This window comes from Acomys russatus, chromosome 31 (genome assembly GCF_903995435.1).
Source record: "Acomys russatus chromosome 31, mAcoRus1.1, whole genome shotgun sequence".
NCBI classification, from domain to species: Eukaryota; Metazoa; Chordata; class Mammalia; order Rodentia; family Muridae; genus Acomys; species Acomys russatus.
In genome coordinates this window covers 16,245,350-16,264,432 of record NC_067167.1, presented here as the reverse complement: position 1 = coordinate 16,264,432, position 19,083 = coordinate 16,245,350, and the positions used below count along the sequence as shown (strand labels likewise).

At 49.6% G+C, this 19,083-nt stretch overlaps 2 protein-coding genes across 4 annotated transcripts in view; one reads left to right on the top strand and one right to left on the bottom strand.

Annotated features, from left to right (window-relative positions):
- The window catches only part of Elk3 (ETS transcription factor ELK3), a 67,278-nt gene that overhangs the window by 21,980 nt on the left and 26,215 nt on the right, over window positions 1-19,083 (top strand). For all 3 annotated transcript variants that reach the window (XR_007833596.1, XR_007833595.1, XM_051172679.1), the window contains exon 2: window positions 7,053-7,261. Coding sequence is in view for 1 of the 3 variants with exons in the window: in XM_051172679.1 (XP_051028636.1) it covers window positions 7,055-7,261 (207 nt within the window). In the remaining 2 variants the exon portion in view is untranslated. The remainder of the gene's footprint in view (window positions 1-7,052; window positions 7,262-19,083) is intronic.
- On the bottom strand, window positions 5,530-6,041 carry LOC127212593 (60S ribosomal protein L29-like). The gene has a single exon (XM_051172680.1). The coding sequence runs from the start codon at window positions 6,039-6,041 to the stop codon at window positions 5,598-5,600; it is 444 nt and encodes a 147-aa protein (XP_051028637.1). The 3' UTR covers window positions 5,530-5,597.

The following is a 19,083-nucleotide window of genomic DNA, read 5'->3' as shown; positions in this document are numbered from 1 at the left end:
TCCACGTGGCCTCCTTGTCCAACTTTAGCGATTTTTTTTCCATAGCTCCTGCCTTCCAACATACTGTGTGATTTAATTCATCATGTGTCTTGTTGCTCTCAGCCTGTCTCTTCCGCTGACATGTGAACCCCATAAGGACAGACGCACTCTTGTTTACTGACGTGTTCCAAATAACTAGACAGCATCTTGGCATGATAGGTTCTTTAAAAAGTGAGAAAGAAGTAAGGGGAAGAAAGGAAAGCAAAGGAAGGAAGGAAGAGTTGGAGAGTATAGGGGGTGATGTTTTCCGTTGGGGACAGTATGTGTACATCTTATTTAAAAGGATCTACATTGATATACTCAGTCCCATAACTTTTAATTTATTTCTCTTTTTTATTTTTATTTATTTATCTTTTAGGTTTGTTTATTTATTATTATGCATACAGAGCTCTGCCTGCATGTATAATCAATCGTAGGTCAGGGGAGGGTATCTGATCACATTATAGATGGTTGTGAGCTACCATGTGGTTGCTGGGAATTGAACTCATGACCTCTGGAAGAACAGTCAGTGCTCTTAACTGCTGAGCCATCTCTCCAGCCCAATTTCTCTTTTTTTTTTTTTTATTACAATATTCATTTATTCTCTCTCGCTCTCTTTCTCTCTGTCCATGCGTGTGTCTATCTGGGAAACACATCGAAGTATGTGCGTAGAGGTCAGAGGGCAATTTGTTGGAGTTGCATCTTTCCTTTCACTGTGTGGATCCTGGGGATAGAAACAGGCTGTCAGGCTGTTGAGTAAAGTGTCTTCATCCGCCGCCGCCGAGCTGTCTTACTGGCCCTGTCTTGTTTTTTGTTTTGTTTTGCTTAGTGAGATGTGGACAGCCTTCCGCAAACATCGTCTGCCACGTGTGAAGCTAATCGTTAATTTGAACAGGCTGGGAGAGGACGGGCTGTCGCTTCTGAATTTCAGATCATCCTTGAAGAGCTGCCTGTCCTGAGCCGTTTTAACACCCAGCTTTGTAAAGAGTGTACAAGACAGACAGTTGTCAACACTGCCACTGTGCCACTCTGCTTCCTGCCCCTCTAGAGGAGGCTTTTCAAACCTGACAAGCCAATTTGTTGTTGTTTTTAATCCTTTAATTGGCTCGGTAATTGTATGTATTTACGAGGTGCGATGTGGTGTTTTGATACTTGCGTACTGTGTAACGATCAAATCAGCAACATTAGTATGTTCAGTACACAAACATTTATCGTCCCCCAGGCTACCTGGAAACATGCAGTACGTTAGGACAGGCACAGAAGACCCAGCATTTACCCGTTGTGACTTCAGTATCTGTTTTGACTAGCCCTTGCCCCTCCCCCCTCTCTGTTTACTCTGGGGCTCTGGTAACTATCGTTCTGCTCTCCAGTTCTTTGAGGCAAGCTCTGCTCTCCAGTTCTTTGAGGCAAGCGTCTTGGACTACAGTCTGAAGTACTGGTGTGAAGTGTGCTGCACTTGGCTTTCTGAGCCTGGCTTCTCCACCTAGCATAATGCCCTCCAGGCCCACGTTGCGGTTTTATCTTTTTAGTGACCAAATAGCATCCCATGACGCATATACCCGATCTAACAGACCCATCAGTTGATTGACATGATGGTTGATCCCAAGTCTTGATTATGGTGACTGCTTCAAATAGAGAAGTTGCAGATGTCTCTCTTTAATATACGGGTGCCATTTCCTTTGGATATGCGCCTCTTAGTGGGATGGCTGGATTGAGGGATTAGGCTCCTCCGTGTGGTTGTCCTCTGTAAGCTGTGTTAACGTGTGTAAGGATTGTCATTTCTGCACACCTCTCGCCAGCACTGGACCAAGTGATCTAACTGCACTGCACACCCCCACCCCCCACCCCACACAACTACCCCTAAGATCTATCTAGCCTGGGCATTCCAAAGTAAAAGGAGGCCCTGGAGAGGGCTGGTGAGCTCAGTGGTTTCTGCGCCCATTCTCTCGGGTCAGGGTCAGCTCTGTAGCAGCTGTAGAGACCATCCTGAGAAGGAAGGGTCTTGCAGGCAGCAGCTGGAGGTGAGCTCAGATGAATATGGCAAGTTGGGGCAGCTCATCCTTAAGAGCAGTGTGCCCCCTAAAGCTGAATGATGGTGCATGTGGAATAGGGAAGGGCATGGAAAGCACTAATGAGCTGATGAGGCAAGGTGTTTGCTGGCAAGCCTGGAGGCTTGAGTTCCATCCCCAAGAACTGACTGCACTTTTCCCCTGACTTCCATTCATGTGCTTTTATGCTACGGTGTGCATATGCGCCCCTCCGTCCCACAATCCCTTTTTTTAAAAGCAGCATTAAAATGCGTGATAAAATTCCACATATTCAAAATAAGATCTGGGCAGGGCAAGAGAAACATTTTCTAATTAGCTGCAAACAACAACAAAGTGTGCTGTGTGTTCTCTTCAATATGTGGAAGAGTTTAAAAAGGTGACTTTAAGTGCAAAGCTGTCGTTACTAGAGGCTGGGAGGGTGGGCATGCCGGATGAAGAGGGATACTAGAGCAGAGACCAGTGTACTGCACCTTGGGGAGCAAGTTCTGGCAAGTTCTATTCTAGAGGCCTGTACTTCACAATACTCTTTTGTTTATCTTATAAAGATCTAGAATACAGAAGCCTGAGGCTCCAGAAATAGAGGAAAGAACCCACCATCCTGATTTGATGGGTGCCCTTTGTGTATGCTGGCATATCCTGAACCAACAAAAACCCAAATGCGGGTGTGTGTGTAAAAAAGCCCAGACTACCCGGGAATGGATGTGGGAACATTTGTCACATTTCTAACATTTCTTTCAAGTGTTCTATTCATTGGAAGCTAGCAGGTCTGGGCAACCAGCCAAATGAATGTCAGCTGATGGTCCAGTGTAACTTAAAGCAGGCTTTGCTGCCAGGACATTGTATTAATGCAGTGTTACAATATGATACAGTCTCATAGATACAGTGTATCCGTATAAATGTTTGCTGTGATAAAAGTAGCCAACCCAAGTTGCAATACTTTCCCAAATTATTCTTCCCTCCTAAGTCCCACAGTAAACCTAGTTAAGTACAGTACTGGGAGCAAGTCTGTGCTGGGTGGACCGCTTTCCACACATGGAGCCCCAGCCCTTAACACATTCAGGGAGCACAGTGGCTTCCAGCAACTCTGGGTCATCCTCCTGTGCTCCAGCTTGCTGCCTCACAAACTCGGCTCTGCCCTAAGAGCTTTCAGGTGGCTCTGAGGTCCTGATCTCCCACTCTTGCCCTCTGTGGGCCCATTTCCTCTATTCCAGAAATCTGAGAGTCCCTGTAGCTAGGTGCCCCATCCCCACCATCCCCCACCCTGGCCACTTCCCTTTCTGCCCCTCCATGCCTCTTTGAGGTCCAGAGGGCATCCTAACAAAGGGAGGGACAGATATGTGTGATGCTGTAGCAGTCAGCTTTTTGCAGCAGTGGTGCTGTGTAACAAACTGTCCCCCTCCAAATCCTTGACTCCCCATGGCATTTATTTTACTTACGCTTCTTCAGACTGAGTTTGTGCCAGGCTTTGATAAAATTCAGGTCAACTTGGTGTATCTCATCACTTCACCCCCATAGTTCACTGACTAGATCAAGGCACATGGCTAAGCCCAACTGAGGATGTAGGGACCCACCACAGTGCAGCGCTGCCTGGCCCCTTAAACGAGTGAAGCAGAGAAAAATTGGGGACAGATGCTATAATTTCCTTGGTGTCCAAATTCTGCCCAAAGTCTATAAGGAGAGAGCTGGAGGGATGGAGGAATCCATGTGGCGTTCCACAGGTTGTGCTCAGAGACCCTCTTCCCTGTGTGGAGCTCACAGAAGGGGTTCCAGGAGACACAAAGCTACCAGGACTCTGGTGGACCCATGGTATAAAATGCACAGGTGCCTTTGCTAGCCTCCCCGTCCCCTCATTCTGTTACGCTTGTTTCTACCTCACAGCTTGGCTTTTGTGTGTCTTGAGGTAGAAACCTGGTCCCCACCTTGAGATCTTTGCTGAGCCTCCACAGCTCAGCGTCAACATCTCAACTCCATCTGCCAAGAGAGAGAGATCAAACCACCTGAGGTGTTTGCTCACCACGACCTATGTGTCAAGAGACACTGGCAGCTGAAGGTGGAGGGGGTCGCTGGGTGTACGCCCACCTGGCCTAGGAGCCAGCGAGAGGCAGGCCCAGCACTTCCCTCTCCACAGAACTCCAAGCTGTTGCCGTCTCTCTGCCTCTCCAGGAAGGCTCCTCTGAGAAACCACTAAGTTTCAAAGATATTTTCAAAACTCACTGGCCAGAAGGTTTGGCTGGAGACGCCCAAGAATTTGAAATGTGTGTGGCTTATTTGAGCTCATCAGGGGCTGGAGCCATGAGGCTGCTCGTCCTGCCCGCAGCCCTTAAACTCAGCAGTTGCTGTGTGGTTGGAAGACAGCATTTGCAGGGCTGACACTCACAAACCCAGGGACCAACCCCGCTGTGGTGAAGGGTGATCTCTTTACGAATACCCCCTTTAAAGGGTTCTAAATAAAACACCCAGTGGGTGTTTGTAACACATTTTTAGTCTGGGTTTCCTTTACCAGAGACACCCATGGTGCTTGGAGAAACAATAGGATTCTTTCTTCTGGCTGGGCCTGTGAGAAGAAACCGGAAGTGAATGCTTGAAAGTCGTGACTGGGGGCTTTCATATGGCGGGGTGTAGGGGGGACAGCATTGCTGACAGGATATACCAAAGCTGGTTCTGGTGGTAGTGCAACGGGCCTGACTCAGGGCCCCTGCCATGCTGGTTCACTGAGCAGTACTCCTGACCTCTTAGATCTGCCTGAAAAGGCGGAAAGATGCCAGTCTGCCTCTCTCTGGCTCCCTGGCTACCAAGAAGCTGCTCTGTGAGGAGCTGACGTGGACTCGTTGTAGGAAGCTCCTCTAAGGGCCACTGTTCTGTCTTCCCGGCATCTTTCTCACTGTCCTTCATTGGGCTGTCCCAAGGACCCTAGTGTCTCCTTGCCATATAGGGTGTCCCTTCCTTCCCTCACACTTGTCTCCACCTTACAGCTTGGCTTTTTTTGTGTGTCTTGAGGTAGAAACCTGGTCCCCACTTTGAGATCTTCACTGAGCCTCTGTAACTCAGCATTGACATCTCAACTCCATCTGCCCAGATCAAAACACCCTAGGTGTTTGCTCACCAGGACAGGTGACTTGGAGGGAAGCTTTGCTCAATTACATGGATGTTAATGAAATAAATGGAGGGGGCCGGCAAGCTGGCTCAGTGCGTCTAAAGGTGCCTGCCTGCAAGCCTGGCAACCTGAGTTCGATTCCTAGGGCCCCAGTGGAAGAAAAGAACAGATTGTTGCAAGTTGTCTTCTGGCCTCCATGCACATGCCATGGTTTGCATGGATGCACATGCATAAACATATGTACAATAAATAAGAATAATGAAACAAAGAGGTAATTACTTTTTTTCCTCCTCCTCCTCCTTCTAATTATTATTATTTAAAAAAATTTTGTCTCGAGTTTATTTGTAAAAACAGCATAGGACGCTGGTCATCTGTAAATAGTTGTAGGTAGGTGTGTCACATCAGTCCATCTGTCTTCACATCGGCAGAAAGGTTTTCTATGGGGCTTTCATAGGGGCCTGGGCACCTCTGGGAGGCTGAGCTGGGGCTGTGGCCTCTGCCTTGGTTTGAACCTTGGGCTTTGGTTGGCAGAGCCTATGACCCTTGGCCATGTAGCTTCGAATCTGGTTCCCAAGCTTGGGATGAGCGATGGAAGCGAGCCGGCTGAGTTTGCAGCTGGGGCCCTTTGGCATCTTGGGCTTAACGGCCTTAGGCTTCACAAGGGCCTTGGTGGCCTCTGCACAGGCACTCACTGCCTTTGTGTTTTTTGCCTGCATCTTCTTCGGGCCTTGCTTGTGCTTCTTGGCAAAGCGCATCTTCCTCGGGAGCTTGACGCCAACCCCCTTAAGAGATTCGTATCTTTGTGACCAGGGTTTCTTGATGCCATTTCTGTGCCATTTGTGGGACTGGTTGTGTGTGGTGTGGTCCTTGGACTTGGCCATGTCTGCACGGTAACCCGCGGCTCCCACAGCGCCTGGGACTGGAAGAGAAAGAGAGCCAAAGGGGTAATTTCTTATGAATATACTCAACTGATCAGAATTCAAAACCTTCAGCGGACCACGCCCCTCCCCCCCCACCCCCGGACCACGCCCCTCCCCCCCCACCCCCCTCTTGCACTGCACAGGATGGATGAGCGGGAGTTTGCCAGGCTTCAAGAACTAGAGAGCAGCGTGTTAGGAGAAGGGAACAGCAGAGCTGATGCTACGGGCAAAAGTGAAAGATAACATCTTTTATGGGATTTCTTCTCCTGATAGGAAAATCACTTCCCACCTGCGTGCTTGACACTGTGGGGCTGGGGCAGCTCCATGACACATGCTTGAGAAATTGAAGTTCTCTTCACTTGACAGTGACTGATTCTTTACCCGGTGTCTACTGACTGGGCATCCGCCCTATGCAAGCATTGTCCTGGGTTCGGAGATCCTTGACAGTGCAGAGAGTAACCGAGGTCCCCTCTCTGCAAAGCAAAGCTGGCTATATCGCGTGACAAGAACAGTTCAACCAAGGGATGCTATTTATCATCCCAGCCCCCCCCCCCCCCCCCGCCCCGTGGAAGCTCACTTAGCCCTAGCAGGTGCTTATGGCCCCATTTCAGCAAGAGATAGGCAGAGACTACTGGCCAAAGCGAAGTTGGATGTGATGGGTGGGAACAGATGAACTTGGCCAAGGAAGAGTTGAGTGGGGTCGTATTGCACAGATGGTAGGTCTTCTAGTTTATCCTACCTAGCACAGAGTGGCCTCTGCTGGTTTGCGTGTCATGAACTTCAGGATCCCAGGGCACCTGCCCCTGTGTTTCTGGATCAAAGCCGCTTGCAACCAGAAAGCCTGTGTGTGCGTGTGTGTGGGTTAGGCAGTCCATTGGGGGTGGGGTGGAATGGACCATGCACAGCCTCTAGCCTCTGGCCTGCAGGCCCCAGCTCTGACCTGCCTGCCCGCCTCCTGCCTCCCACTCCCAGGTATGGAGAGTGCAATCACACTGTGGCAGTTCCTTTTGCACTTGTTGCTGGACCAGAAACATGAGCACCTCATCTGCTGGACCTCTAACGATGGCGAGTTCAAGCTCCTCAAGGCGGAAGAAGTGGCCAAGCTGTGGGGCCTCCGCAAGAATAAGACAAACATGAACTACGACAAACTGAGCCGAGCACTGCGGTACTATTACGACAAGGTAAATAAAGCAAGCCTCCTCCGGCATGGGGTGCCGCGGTGGGGTGGGGGTAGCGGCTGGAGTGGGGGGAGTGGGGAGCTGGGGTGGGGGGAGTTGGTCACTCCTCAGATGAATGGGTGCTGTGCTAGGGGGCAGCTCAGGCAGTGAGGAGCTTGTCCTACAGGCCCAGGAGCTGAATTTAATCTCTGGAATCTATGACAAAGGTCTGGTGTGATGGATGGAATACGCTTGCTGTCCCGGAGATGAGAGGTTCCCTGTAACTCATTGGCTGGCCGGCCGTGCCTAATTGCTAAGTTCTGGGACACTAGGTGACCCAGTTTTGTTTTGTTTTGTTTTGTTTTGTTTTGTTTTTGCTTGTTTGTTTTTGTTTTGTTTTGGTTTTTTTGTTTTTGAAAGGCTGGCATGTGGAACCCGAGGAATGATGGCTGACATTGTCCTCTGGCCTCTCTATGCACACGTACACACATAAACATGTGTGCAAACGATACACAGAAAACACAATAAAATAGAGGCAACTTACACCTTTGATCTTGAGAAGAGCTGCTGAGGAGTTCCCTCTTATGGGACTTAGTATGTTCTGTGCAAAGAGTAACCGAGGTCCCCTCTCTGCAAAGCAAAGCTGGCTATATCGCGTGACAAGAACAGTTCAACCAAGGGATGCTATTTATCATCCCACCCCCCCACCCCCCCAGCCCCCCGTGGAAGCTCACTTAGCCCTAGCAGGTGCTCATGGCCCCATTTCAGCAAGGGATAGGCTTAGTATGTTATGGGGGCTCCAAGCCTGCCACCCACCTTTTCCTGTGAAATTTGCTGAAGAAGGCTGCTGGTAGCAAGGGTAAGACGTCAGGTGGCGCTGGAGACCTAATAAGAAATCCAGGCTGAGCTGGGTGTGTGGTGCATACTCCTTCAATCCCAGCACTCAGGAACTAGAGGCAGGTGGATCTCTGAGTTCGAGGCCAGCTTTGACTACAGAGTGAGTTCCAGCGCTACACAGAGAAACCCTGTCTCAAAAACCAAACCAAACAAACAAAGAATTACAGTCTGCAAAAGTCTGTCTGCTGTTTTTGGTCAGGAGTTCGGTCAAGAAGGCCTTTCCTGGGAAATGATAGTTTGCCGTGCTGTATTTCACCCCTGTGTGCTGGGGACTGAACCCAGGGCCTTGTGTGTGGTAGGCAAGTGCTCCACACTGAGTTACACTCCCAGCCCCGGACACATTTCAGCCATTAAGGATCTGACACCTCAGCATCCCTGTTTGTGAAATGGGAGGTGTAGCAATTCCAGCGTCAGGGTGTCTGAGAATTCACTGAGCTGTTTGTTGCACTCTTAACTACTTAGATCTGTGCTTGGTATGTGACATTTGACTTGCCAGTAACTTACCAAATTAGGAGCAAAGCCAGCTTCATTTCTACATTATAAGGTTAAGAGACAGTGCTGTAGTGTGTGTGTGTGTGTGTGTGTGTGTGTGTGTGTGTGTGTGTGTGTGTGTGTGTGTGTGTGTGTGTGTGTGTGTGTACACTTAACCCATTGAGGCCAGCAGAGGGCGCTTATCCCCCAAGACTAGGTTTACAGACAGCGGTGAGCTACCATGTGGGTGCTGGGGATTGAACTAGGCCCTTTGGAAGAGCAGCCAATGGTTTTTTTTTTTTTTTTTTTTTTTTAGCTGTTCAGCCATCTCCCCAGCTGCTAGATTGCTTTTTCAGATGAACCACAGCAAAGCCAGGACGATTGGTGTGAGTTTACGGCATTTCTCAAAAATTAATATGTTTAGTAGGGCAAAATTCCTTCTATTCAGGATAAACATGTCAGACCCACAGTTATTGGCCATCTTTGTTTGTAGCCATGCTTGCTGACTACTTAGCCTCACAGACATAAAGGCTTAGAATCCTGGTAATCATAGTGAGCTTTTGTTCTGGATCCATTATTCATATAGAAAGGTGAATTTAAAAGTGATTTAAGTATTAGTTCCGGCTCTATATTTAGTACAAGCTGTCTGCAAACCTCTTTGGAACTGGAGACAGGAGGATTACACATTTCAGGACGTGAAGACGTCATTAATTATAAAGCGAGCCTTTCTGTGCTCCTAATTGCACGTGATTATGTCACTGGAGTGCTAAAGGTGCTTCCCATTAGTGTGGCAATTAATTAATCCCAACTTAATGCCGAGCCCTACGAAGATGTAAAGGCACTTCTCAGCTAATTGCACCGCCCGGAAGCCAAGCAGATGGCGTCTCGCTTTGCAATTTCCCCAGGTCCTATGTTCTGCCATGGGATTTGGGGGCCCTGCAGGAAAACAGTCTGCCTTGTCTGCTGGCGGAGAGCCTGAAGCTTGGCCCTTCCATTGTTTTAAATCAAGGTATCAAAGAAAAGAGTGCTAGCCTGTGTGTCTGGGACTAGAGTCACCTCCTCATGGCCTGGGCATTGTCCCTGAGGATGTGTCCCATCAACGTGAAGGGATCTGTGTCCTGGGCTGGGGACAGACTGAGTGGTTGACGGAGCCATTGTTTAGACAGCACATGGCCTCGGCTCTCTAGAGAGAGCAGCTTCAGGCTGGAGGGATAGACAGCAAAGCAGGAGGTCCTCAGCTCACAGAGCCCCCCAGAGAAGCCCTGGGCATGATAGCTCATGCTTGCAATCCCAGCACTGGGGTAGGTCGGTGGGGTTCACAGGCCAGCCCACCTAGCCTAATAGGTGAGCTCCAGGCCAAAGAGAGACCCTGTCTCAAAGGAGGTGACAGGTGTTTCTAAGGATGACACCTGAAGTCCCTTGGCCTCCACATGCATATGCATGCTGTGTACACACACACACACACACGTACATACAAGTACAATATACATACCCAAAAGCACACCTACATATGCACATACATATACACACACAAGTACAATTCAGTTACATGCACACATATCCTAGCTCACATATATGCACACAAACATATATATATATATATATATACACAAGTACAATATACACACACACAAGCATACATATATATGCACACACACCTATACACAAGTATTACTCATATACACACACACACACACACACACACACACACATTTTTTTTAAAGAAGGAGTTTCATGGCTGACAGTCTGTTAGGAGTCTAGGGCCCAGTCCCAGGCACTTCCTATTGTCTCCTTTAAACTAGATGACACTCCCATGAGACAGGTCCTCTGAGCCAGGTGGTGGTGGCGCACACCTTTAGTCCCAGCACTCGGGAGGCAGAGGCAGGCGAATCGCTATGAGTTCAAGGCCAGCCTGATCTACAAAGTGAGTCTAGGACAGCCAAGGCTACACAGAGAAACCCTGTCTCGAAAACAACAACAACAAAAGACAGGTCCTCTGCACCAGCGCTCCTATACAAAACATAACACGCAGCTTTGGTTGGGAGACCACCCAAGCCCATGCAGCCAGTGAGTGGCAGGGCCTAGGGGCCCAGCTGCTCTTTGTGGTTCCTTAGGACACAAACGTTCCCTTCCGCTTTGGAAACTCTGAGTTCAGGCAGGCTGGCCACATGCTCTTCTCACCTCAGCAGCTTTCATTACCAAGAGTTTTGGTATTGAAAAGCCCAAACAAATGTCACCTGTCAGCTTAAAACCCAAACACGGGAGCCCAGCTGGCCACTGTGGCCAGCTCGCTAGGTTGTCCCCTTTTTCCTCTTTTTCTGGGGCAGATCACGGTCCAGTCATGTGACATGGAAGCAGCCTTGGAGCAGTGAGCTGGAGTTTGTAGTGAAGGCAGGAGCTTCTGATGCCCTCCCTGTCTTAGTGTGTTGATCAGGCTCGGCCACCAGAAAGATTTGCCCCACCCCTGACCTTTCACCTTACAGAAGTGTGCATACATATTGACAGGACAGCTGACTCTTCACCTGTAACACTCCCAAGAGATGAAAGAGATAGAAAACTATATGTATTTTCTGTTGCTATTACACAATACACGAGGCTGGGTAGTATACAAAGAAAAGAGGTTTGGAGATTTAGGAGCACAGCCAGTGGCTCTGGTCAGGGTCCCCTTGGCTGTGTCATGACTGCAGGGTTGGCATCATGGAGGGTGCATGCGTGGGAAGGAGGCTGGGATGGGACTCCCTCTTTTACAATGATCCACTCCCATAAGACCCATCCCTGTGAGAGCATCTCGCCCACAACCCTTAGTGACACGACACTTGCTCACCTGACACCATCTCCAACTCCGAAAGATGCAGCATTGCCGCACCGAGGACTTGCCTTCCAAATGACAAACTCTGGGGGACATGCTCCAGCCATGACCAGCCACGGGAAAGGAGGGGAGGAGGAGGGGAGGATGATGAAAGGGCAGAAAGAAAGGAGGTGAAAGGAAACTGCAGGAGGAGCAGAAGAGCCAAGAGGGGGAAAACAGGAAGAAAACCAGCACTGCGTCACTAAGATGGCGTCTTTTGTGTTTTCCGGCCAACACTTCCATTTTTGCCAGCAGCACTCCCGATATGGGCTGCGTCCATTTTTTACATCTCTAGTTTAAAATCTAACAACATTAGATTGGCCATCGTGGTCAACATAGATGTCAGGTCTCTCACTGGAAGGGGTGGCTTGGATCAGGGTCTCTATGGGTATGAAGCCCTCGGGCCACACAGGCATGACGTGCTGAGCCCTGTCCTGCCCTGTTTCTCAGGGCAGAGATGGGGGAGGTGGTCTCAGACTCAAGCTGGTCCCCTTTGCTTCTCAGTGTCCTTGTGGCTGTCGACAACCTCCTCATCCCGCCACCCCCTCACCCTCAGCCTGTGAGTGGGATAAATTAGTGACGCCATGGTCATTTTTTTCTGTTGTCTTTTCTGGCCTTCTGTAACTAGAGCATCCTTTCTGGTGGCTGAAAATGTACATCCTTTGGTTTGTCCTAGTAGGGAAGTTTCTCTGTCGTCTGCTCCTCAAAGCAGAGGAGCCTGTGAACAGCATTGTTTTTTATATGGTATATGCTGTATTTTTAGCTTGTTTCAGCATGTTAAAAGTGGGCAGAGGAGAAATGTGAAAATGTGTGTTAACGATATGTAAGACATGGAGGGAAATTTTTTTTATTTGTTTATGACATCTGGCAGGGTGACGGGCTATAATCAAGTGTCTCTTCAAAACATGCGCCCTCCAGCCCACAGAGGACTTGGAACAGAGAGGCGGGCATGGGGCGAGCTTTGGACTAGCTGTTCGGGTTGGAATCCAGCTGGGAAAGAAGCAATCTCTCCGGGCCTTAGCCTCCTTTTAAAGTTTATTTATTCATGTGTGAGTATGTTTGTATTATTAGGTTTTACGTGCACATGTGTGTGGGTGCATGTGGAAGCTGGGGGTCAGCATCAGGTCTCCATGTTGTCTTTTGAGACAGGGTCTCTCAGTAAGCTTCAGGGATCCTCTTGACTCCCCACCTCCCCAGCACCAAGATCAGAACTAAGGTCCTCTTGCTGACTGGGCCGTCACCCTAGCATTCCCTCACCCCATTTTTTCCCCCTGTGGCACTGAGAATTGGGCCCAGGGTCCTCACATGCTAGGCAAGTACACCCTCCTTTTCATGTACAGTGAGAGCAACAACAGAATCAATTCAAGGTCATGGTGGATAGTCTGTGGCACCTGCCCCCCTCCCCCACCCCCCCAGCACAGTGCCCATCACTTGATTGATAGGATGAAGCCTTGGCCAGGATCATCATATGGACAGTCGCATTTCTCTACCATTAGTTTTAAATTTTTGGATGAATCCAGAGAAGGATAGTGGTACTCACTATCTTGGGCTAGGTTGTTATCCCTGATGTGGCATTATGCTCTGCATGAGCAGCTCAGCACAGTTCTTATGCCTTGAGAGTTTTATTTGTTTATTTTATTTTATTTTATTTTATTTTTTGAGATGGGGTTTCTCTGTGTAGCCTTGGCGGTCCTGGACTCGCTTTGTAGACCAGGCTGGCCTCGAACTCACAGTGATGTGCCTGCCTCTGCCTCCCGAGTGCTGGGATTAAAAGCGTACGCCACCATGCCTGGCGACTTGAGGGTTTTAGTAGGCTCCCTAGTTAGTTTTAAGCCAACAGTCCCAGAAAGGTAGACCTGATTATGTAATTATACGGCTGTCTTTTGGAGATTTTGTTAATAAGTTGACTTTTCACTCCTCCAGGACACTGGGCCAGCTTGGTTTTAAATCTTCCATCTTAGAGCAGAGGATGGAGGGGCTGGTACATAGTCAGTGTCTGTAGCTGCTCCACCCCTCCCCCATGGACCAATGAGCACACTGTTCTCATTCACTTCGAAATGAATTTATTTCAAGCCTGGGTGGTGGTGGCACACTCCTGTAATCCCAGCACTTGGTAGGCAAAGGCAAGCAGATCTCTGTGAGCTTGAGGCCAGCCTGGTCTGCAGAGTGAGGTCCAGGACAGCTGAGGCTATGCAGAGAAACCCGTCTTGAAAAACCAAAATAAAATATTCTATTTTACTTCACGTGTATGGGTGCTTGATGTGCATATTTGTACATCAAACATGTATGTACCACATGTGCATACCTGGTCCCAGAAGAGAATACCAGATCCCTGGGACTCGAGTTACAGATGGTTGTGAGCTGCCCTGTAGGTGCTGGGAATTAAACCCAGGTCCTCTGGAAAAGCAGGCAGTGCCCTTAACCACTGAGTCCCCTCTCCAGTTCCGTTGGTTCACTCCTTAATAACTCTTGGGCGTTTGCAGATTTACATTGGCAAGACTCTTCTTCATCACCATTTGTCCAACGTTGAAAATGTGACCCCCTCCTTGCATGATTCAGTAACAGTGAGGCTGGGGGGCAGACACACAAATCATTCCTGCACCCCCAAATATGGAAAGTGCTAACACTGTCATGGTGCCAGGCCTTCCAGACGAGGGAGGTAGGGAAGCAGAGATGAAGAGCAGACTTCTGGGTGGGTCAGTTTGCTTGGTGACCAGCAGCTCTTGGGCTGAACCTGACCTCAGCTAGTGCCAGGCTGTGAGAAGCTAGGAAGGACTAGGTGGAGAACGGCACATGGGAGGGTGGCAAGTGTGAGCGTCTGACCTTTGCAAGTGTGAAATATTTAGGGGATGGGATTGAGATGAGACCCTCATCTTCTTCTGGGAGAGAAGCGTGGAGCATCTCATGTTGTACTTGGTACTTTCTTGTGGGAGCCCGGAAGGCATGGAAAGCAAGAAGGAGCCATGATACAACTTGCATTTTAGAAATAAAAACCCTCATCTCCCGTGCTTCTTGGCGTTGGTGGTTTCACACCCAGATGCCCCTGATCTGATCTTTTTGGCCAGTTACTGAGAAGGCATTTTCCACACTGAGTGAATTGGCCTCATCATGACTTCAGAGCCAGGGCCTGCAGCCCCCCTCTCCAGCAACCCCAGGGACAGGGAAGGAAAGTGACACTGCCTGGCACCCCCATAGGTGCAGTTGCTCATGGGAAGCTGACAGCATCGACCTGGGTTGCTACAGATTGGAGACCCGGAAGCTTACTCAATCCCTTATCCTTTTCCGTCTTTTGTCTCTGTTGTTGTTGGCAGTGAGTATTCATCCCGGGGCGGGTGTGGGGTGCGGGCTGGAAACTCTGCCAGCTCCCTTCTCACCCACAGACGAAAACGGTGATAGGATGAACAGCTCTCTGATCTCCACAGCAACATCCCAGCTGATCCACACACAGGGCACCGAGCGATCTTTACCTAATTGGAGGGAAATTAGGGGCGAACAGTCAAGACAGAGTAACTGGCAGCAAATCCCAGGAAGTCGAATGCATCACCTTCTTAGCTTAATTGGGTAATTCATTTTAAATGGGGGTGTGCAGTCACGACCAGAAAACGTTATAATAACATGCATCTGAAGGCAGCTAGCCGCCCGTGCCAAAAAGCCTTGGCTCTGCTGGGATCCTTTAATACCCCCAATAAATTGTGAGACGATAAAATGATACATCTTCAGAGTGGAGAAAGAACATGAGTCCAGCAAGTGTTCCTCTCTTCGAACTTTCTGTAATGCCCGTCTGGGCTGCTGGACAGTGCTCTGTGTATGGTTGAGAAGCTTTCTGCCTGGCCCTGGGCCTGCGGATGGAGAGCCTGGAGTGCAGGGTGTCTCTTTGTAGCACGTCAGCTGCTCAGATCGTTGGGGGACAACAGATGGCACCTGGGCTCTTGTCCAGAGGCCAACGGCGGGGGTGGGGGTAACCAGGATGTCCCTGAGTGAGTTTGCCCGCCCCCCCCCCCCCCGAGCTTCCTAGAGACTGGTTTGGTAGCTGTGCTCCCTTGTCCCAGGAGGTGCTGCCAGGATAAAGGGGCAGGCCGTGCGAGTGCAAGGTGGTATTTGGGGCTGCTTCCTGTCTTGCACATGCTTCCAAGTTAGTGTCCCTGTAGTGCTCCGCACCCCCCCCCACCTCGCCCGCCAAATAGAGCGGTTGCTAAGAAACAGGATGATGCAGTCTTGAGAGCACAGTTAACAGGCTGCCACTGCTGATGGGCCGGCTGCTGTTGTGTGGTACCCAGCTGCTGAGAGTCCCACAGCCTTGCCAAATCTCTGCATCAGGCTCTTGCCCCAGCCCACACCGAGTCCCCCTTGGCGGGCACTAGCATTCCTGCTCTGGCCTCTTAGCTGCAGGGAAAGTTAGGGATTGTGTCGACAAACTAACAAAACCCACTAACATTCACATCACACCTCCTACCACCCACCAGCCGCCAGCTGCTCCTCTGGGCGGCCTCTTCCCACTTTCCTTAACAGGCTCAGCTCCTGCTCCAGATGGTTAACGCCAGGAGGGAAGCCCATGGGTATGGGGCATGCTGTGTTAGGCTCTGTGCTAGGTACTGCACAGTTGTTAAACCATTGTCTGACTCCCAAGGCACCCAGCCTTGTGCCTAGGGATGGGCCCATTCTAGAGACTGAGACCCTGAGTCTGGTGTGGGCGGTTATTAAATAGCACACCTAAGATGAAACAGCAGTATCAGGCATCCATCTTAGATGTTTTAGCTTTGACTCCATCTCGGGATGAGTGAAGGTACGGATCACGTGAGTGCAGATTGCTGGGGGCCCAGGCTGGAGTCTTCTGGCGCAGGGTAAGAGAAAGAGAGGTCCCAACGCTGACTGCTCACGTGGTCAATGGAAAGACTGCTTGGAGCTAGCTCTGAATGGGAGGGTGTTGGGCTGGTAGGCATGTGTCTTTATAGGAAGCCAGTTTGAAGGCTGGAGGGATTGCTCAGTGGTTAGGGCCACTTGCTGTTCTTCCAGAGGACCCAGAATTAGTTTCCAGCACCCAGATGGGGGCTTACAACCATCTATAACTCCAATCCCAGGGGGGCTCTGACTGATCTCTGAGGACACTAGGCACTCATGTGGTTGTTCATCCATGCATTCAGGCAAAAAAAAAAAAAAAAATACTCCTACACATAAAATAACAATAAATACATCTTCAAAACAAAACAAGAAATTACCAAGCTGCATATGGTTACCCAGTATACAGGAAATAGAGGCAGATGTCGTTTAAAGTCAGTCTTCTGCACATAGTGAGTTCCAGGCTAGCCAGGGCTGCATAGTGAGGCCCTGGGGGGGGGGGCAGTTAGGGAGAGGGAGGAGGAAGAAAGACAGAGAGGGAGAAATCAGGTAAGCTAGTTTGGAACCCTCCTCCTGTCTGTACCACCCTAGCCACCCAATGGCCATAGGAAAACTCCCCCGACTCTTTGCTGTCAGGCCTCATGACTGGTTCTGAGCCTACCTACCTCTCAGCCTCATCATTAGCCCCGCCTGTCACCTGCCTGCCTCAGGACACCACTGCAACTCAACTCTGACAGTACCTTGCCAGCCTGTGCTTGGTCTCTATCTTCCCTGTACTGTGCTCCCTCCCCTCTCCTGTCAGTCTGTCACTGTGTCCACTTTACTGTCCCCCCCCCACCTTTTTCCCCCCTTCTTTTTCTTAACATAGGTATCATCTCCACAGTGTCTGCTGTGGTAGCTTCCTGTAACTGGAGATTGTATAAGTGAGAAGCAAGCAGGCATCTTCCATACATAGCAGAGAAGGAACTCTGTCATGAAATGCCCGCCCTGGGAAGGCTCTAGAAGCCACCTTGCCCTGCCTGCTGCACCTCTAACAGGCGGAGATCCTGAAGGGAAAGCATTCTCATTCTTACCGTTTGTAACCCTTTTTTTTGTTTGTTTGTTTGGTGCTTGACTTAGAGTGCTTTCTATTTCTGTAATAAAGCAAAACTCGAGGAAGAAAGGGTTCCTTTCTATCATGAAGGCTGGAACCTGGAGGCAGGAGCTGACACAGAGGAGGGACTCTGCTTCCTGGCTTCTTTCCCAAGACTTGCTCAGCTTGCTTTCTTATACCATTCAGGACTCCCTGCCCAAGGGTGTCACCACCCACTGTAGGCTGGGCTCTCCCACGTCAATCATTAATTAAGAAAATGCCCCGCGGATTTTCTTTCTTTCTTTCTTTCCTTTCCTTTTTAAAATTCTTTTCTTTTTTGGTTTTTCGAGACAGAGTTTCTCGGTGTTAGCCTTGGCTGTCCTGGACTCACTTTGTAGACCAGGCTGGCCTCAAACTCATAGCGATCCACCTGCCTCTGCCTCCTGAGTGCTGGGATTAAAGGTGTGTGCCACTATGCCTGGCTAGATTTTCTTTTTTTCATCTTGTGTTCTCCTCTTTACTTTTTCTTTTTTTCTTTTTCCCCATTTATTTATTTGCTTTACAGCCTGATCTGAACCTCCTTCCTCCTCTCCTCTCAGTCCTACCCTCACGCCCCATATTCACTACCCCATCTCCTTCTCCGAGAAGGGGAGACCCCCAAGAGGTACCAACCCACCCTGGCACCTCAAATTGCAGCAGGACTAAGCGCATTCTCTTCCACTGAGGCCAGACAAAGCAGCCCAGCTAGGGGGAAGGGATTCTCACAGATTTTTTCTAGGCAATCTGATGGAGGCATTTTCTCAGTTGCGGTTCCTTTTCCCAAATGATGATGCCAGCATGTGTCAAATAGACTTAAAAAAAAAAAAAAAAAAGAAAAGAAAAGAAGAAGAAGAAGAAAAAGAAAAAAAAGAAGGAAAGAAAGAAAGAAATTAGGATAGGGTGAAGGCTGAGCCTAAAGCTCTCAGTATGAAATGTCAAAAATCTGGCAAAGGCAGGATAGGAGTAAACTTCACCACCTGTGGCCCTAATGTCCCCAGGCCAACTGCCATCATTAGAATTGTCCAGTCAACACGGAGAACCATTGTAGTTACTTGGCAGCCCAGCCTGAGAAGGCTTATGCTGGCAGAGCAGCCTTATGGTTCATCTGATGTAGGACACACAACACACACCCTTGGAGGAGTGTTTAAAGGAGCCGGGATGGAGTTAGAGCTGGACCCAGCACGAAGTGGCTGTGAAAAGAGCAGGGCAGCCATGCCCTCAGCATCCAGCTTGAGCCTCCCAGAAAGGGGTGTCCTGCCATACCAGCAAGAAGAGGAAGTCCTCATTCGTGGGGCGGCGGGCCATGGCGGCTCAGGCAGCGAGTCTGAGGAGCCCTCGCAGTGTCAAGTGGCCGCATTTGGTGAGCCGATTCACACTGCAGTTCACTGATGCCAGAAAATGAAGGGTAACCCAAACCACAAGAAAAACTTCCCAGCCAGGAGCTGGTGGAACAGGCCAGCTCTGAGCTGAACTCAGGGTATGTTATTCTTAGAAGTCTGCGATGGTGTCTGTGTGCGCATGCGTGCATGCCTCTGCGCTCCAAATGTAAGGTTTAGGCAAAGGCTGTCCCATCTCTGCTTAGCCTGGTGCCTAGACCAGCAACCAGTTCGGAGGACATGCTGGGCTCTCAGCAGAGGTGGCAGCTCTGCTGAGCACATGTAACTTTAAGAAGCCCCCCCCCCC

Coding starts and splice junctions, on each gene's coding strand:
- LOC127212593 (XM_051172680.1), bottom strand. CDS start 6,041: ATGGCCAAGTCCAAGGACCACACCACACACAACCAGTCCCACAAATGG.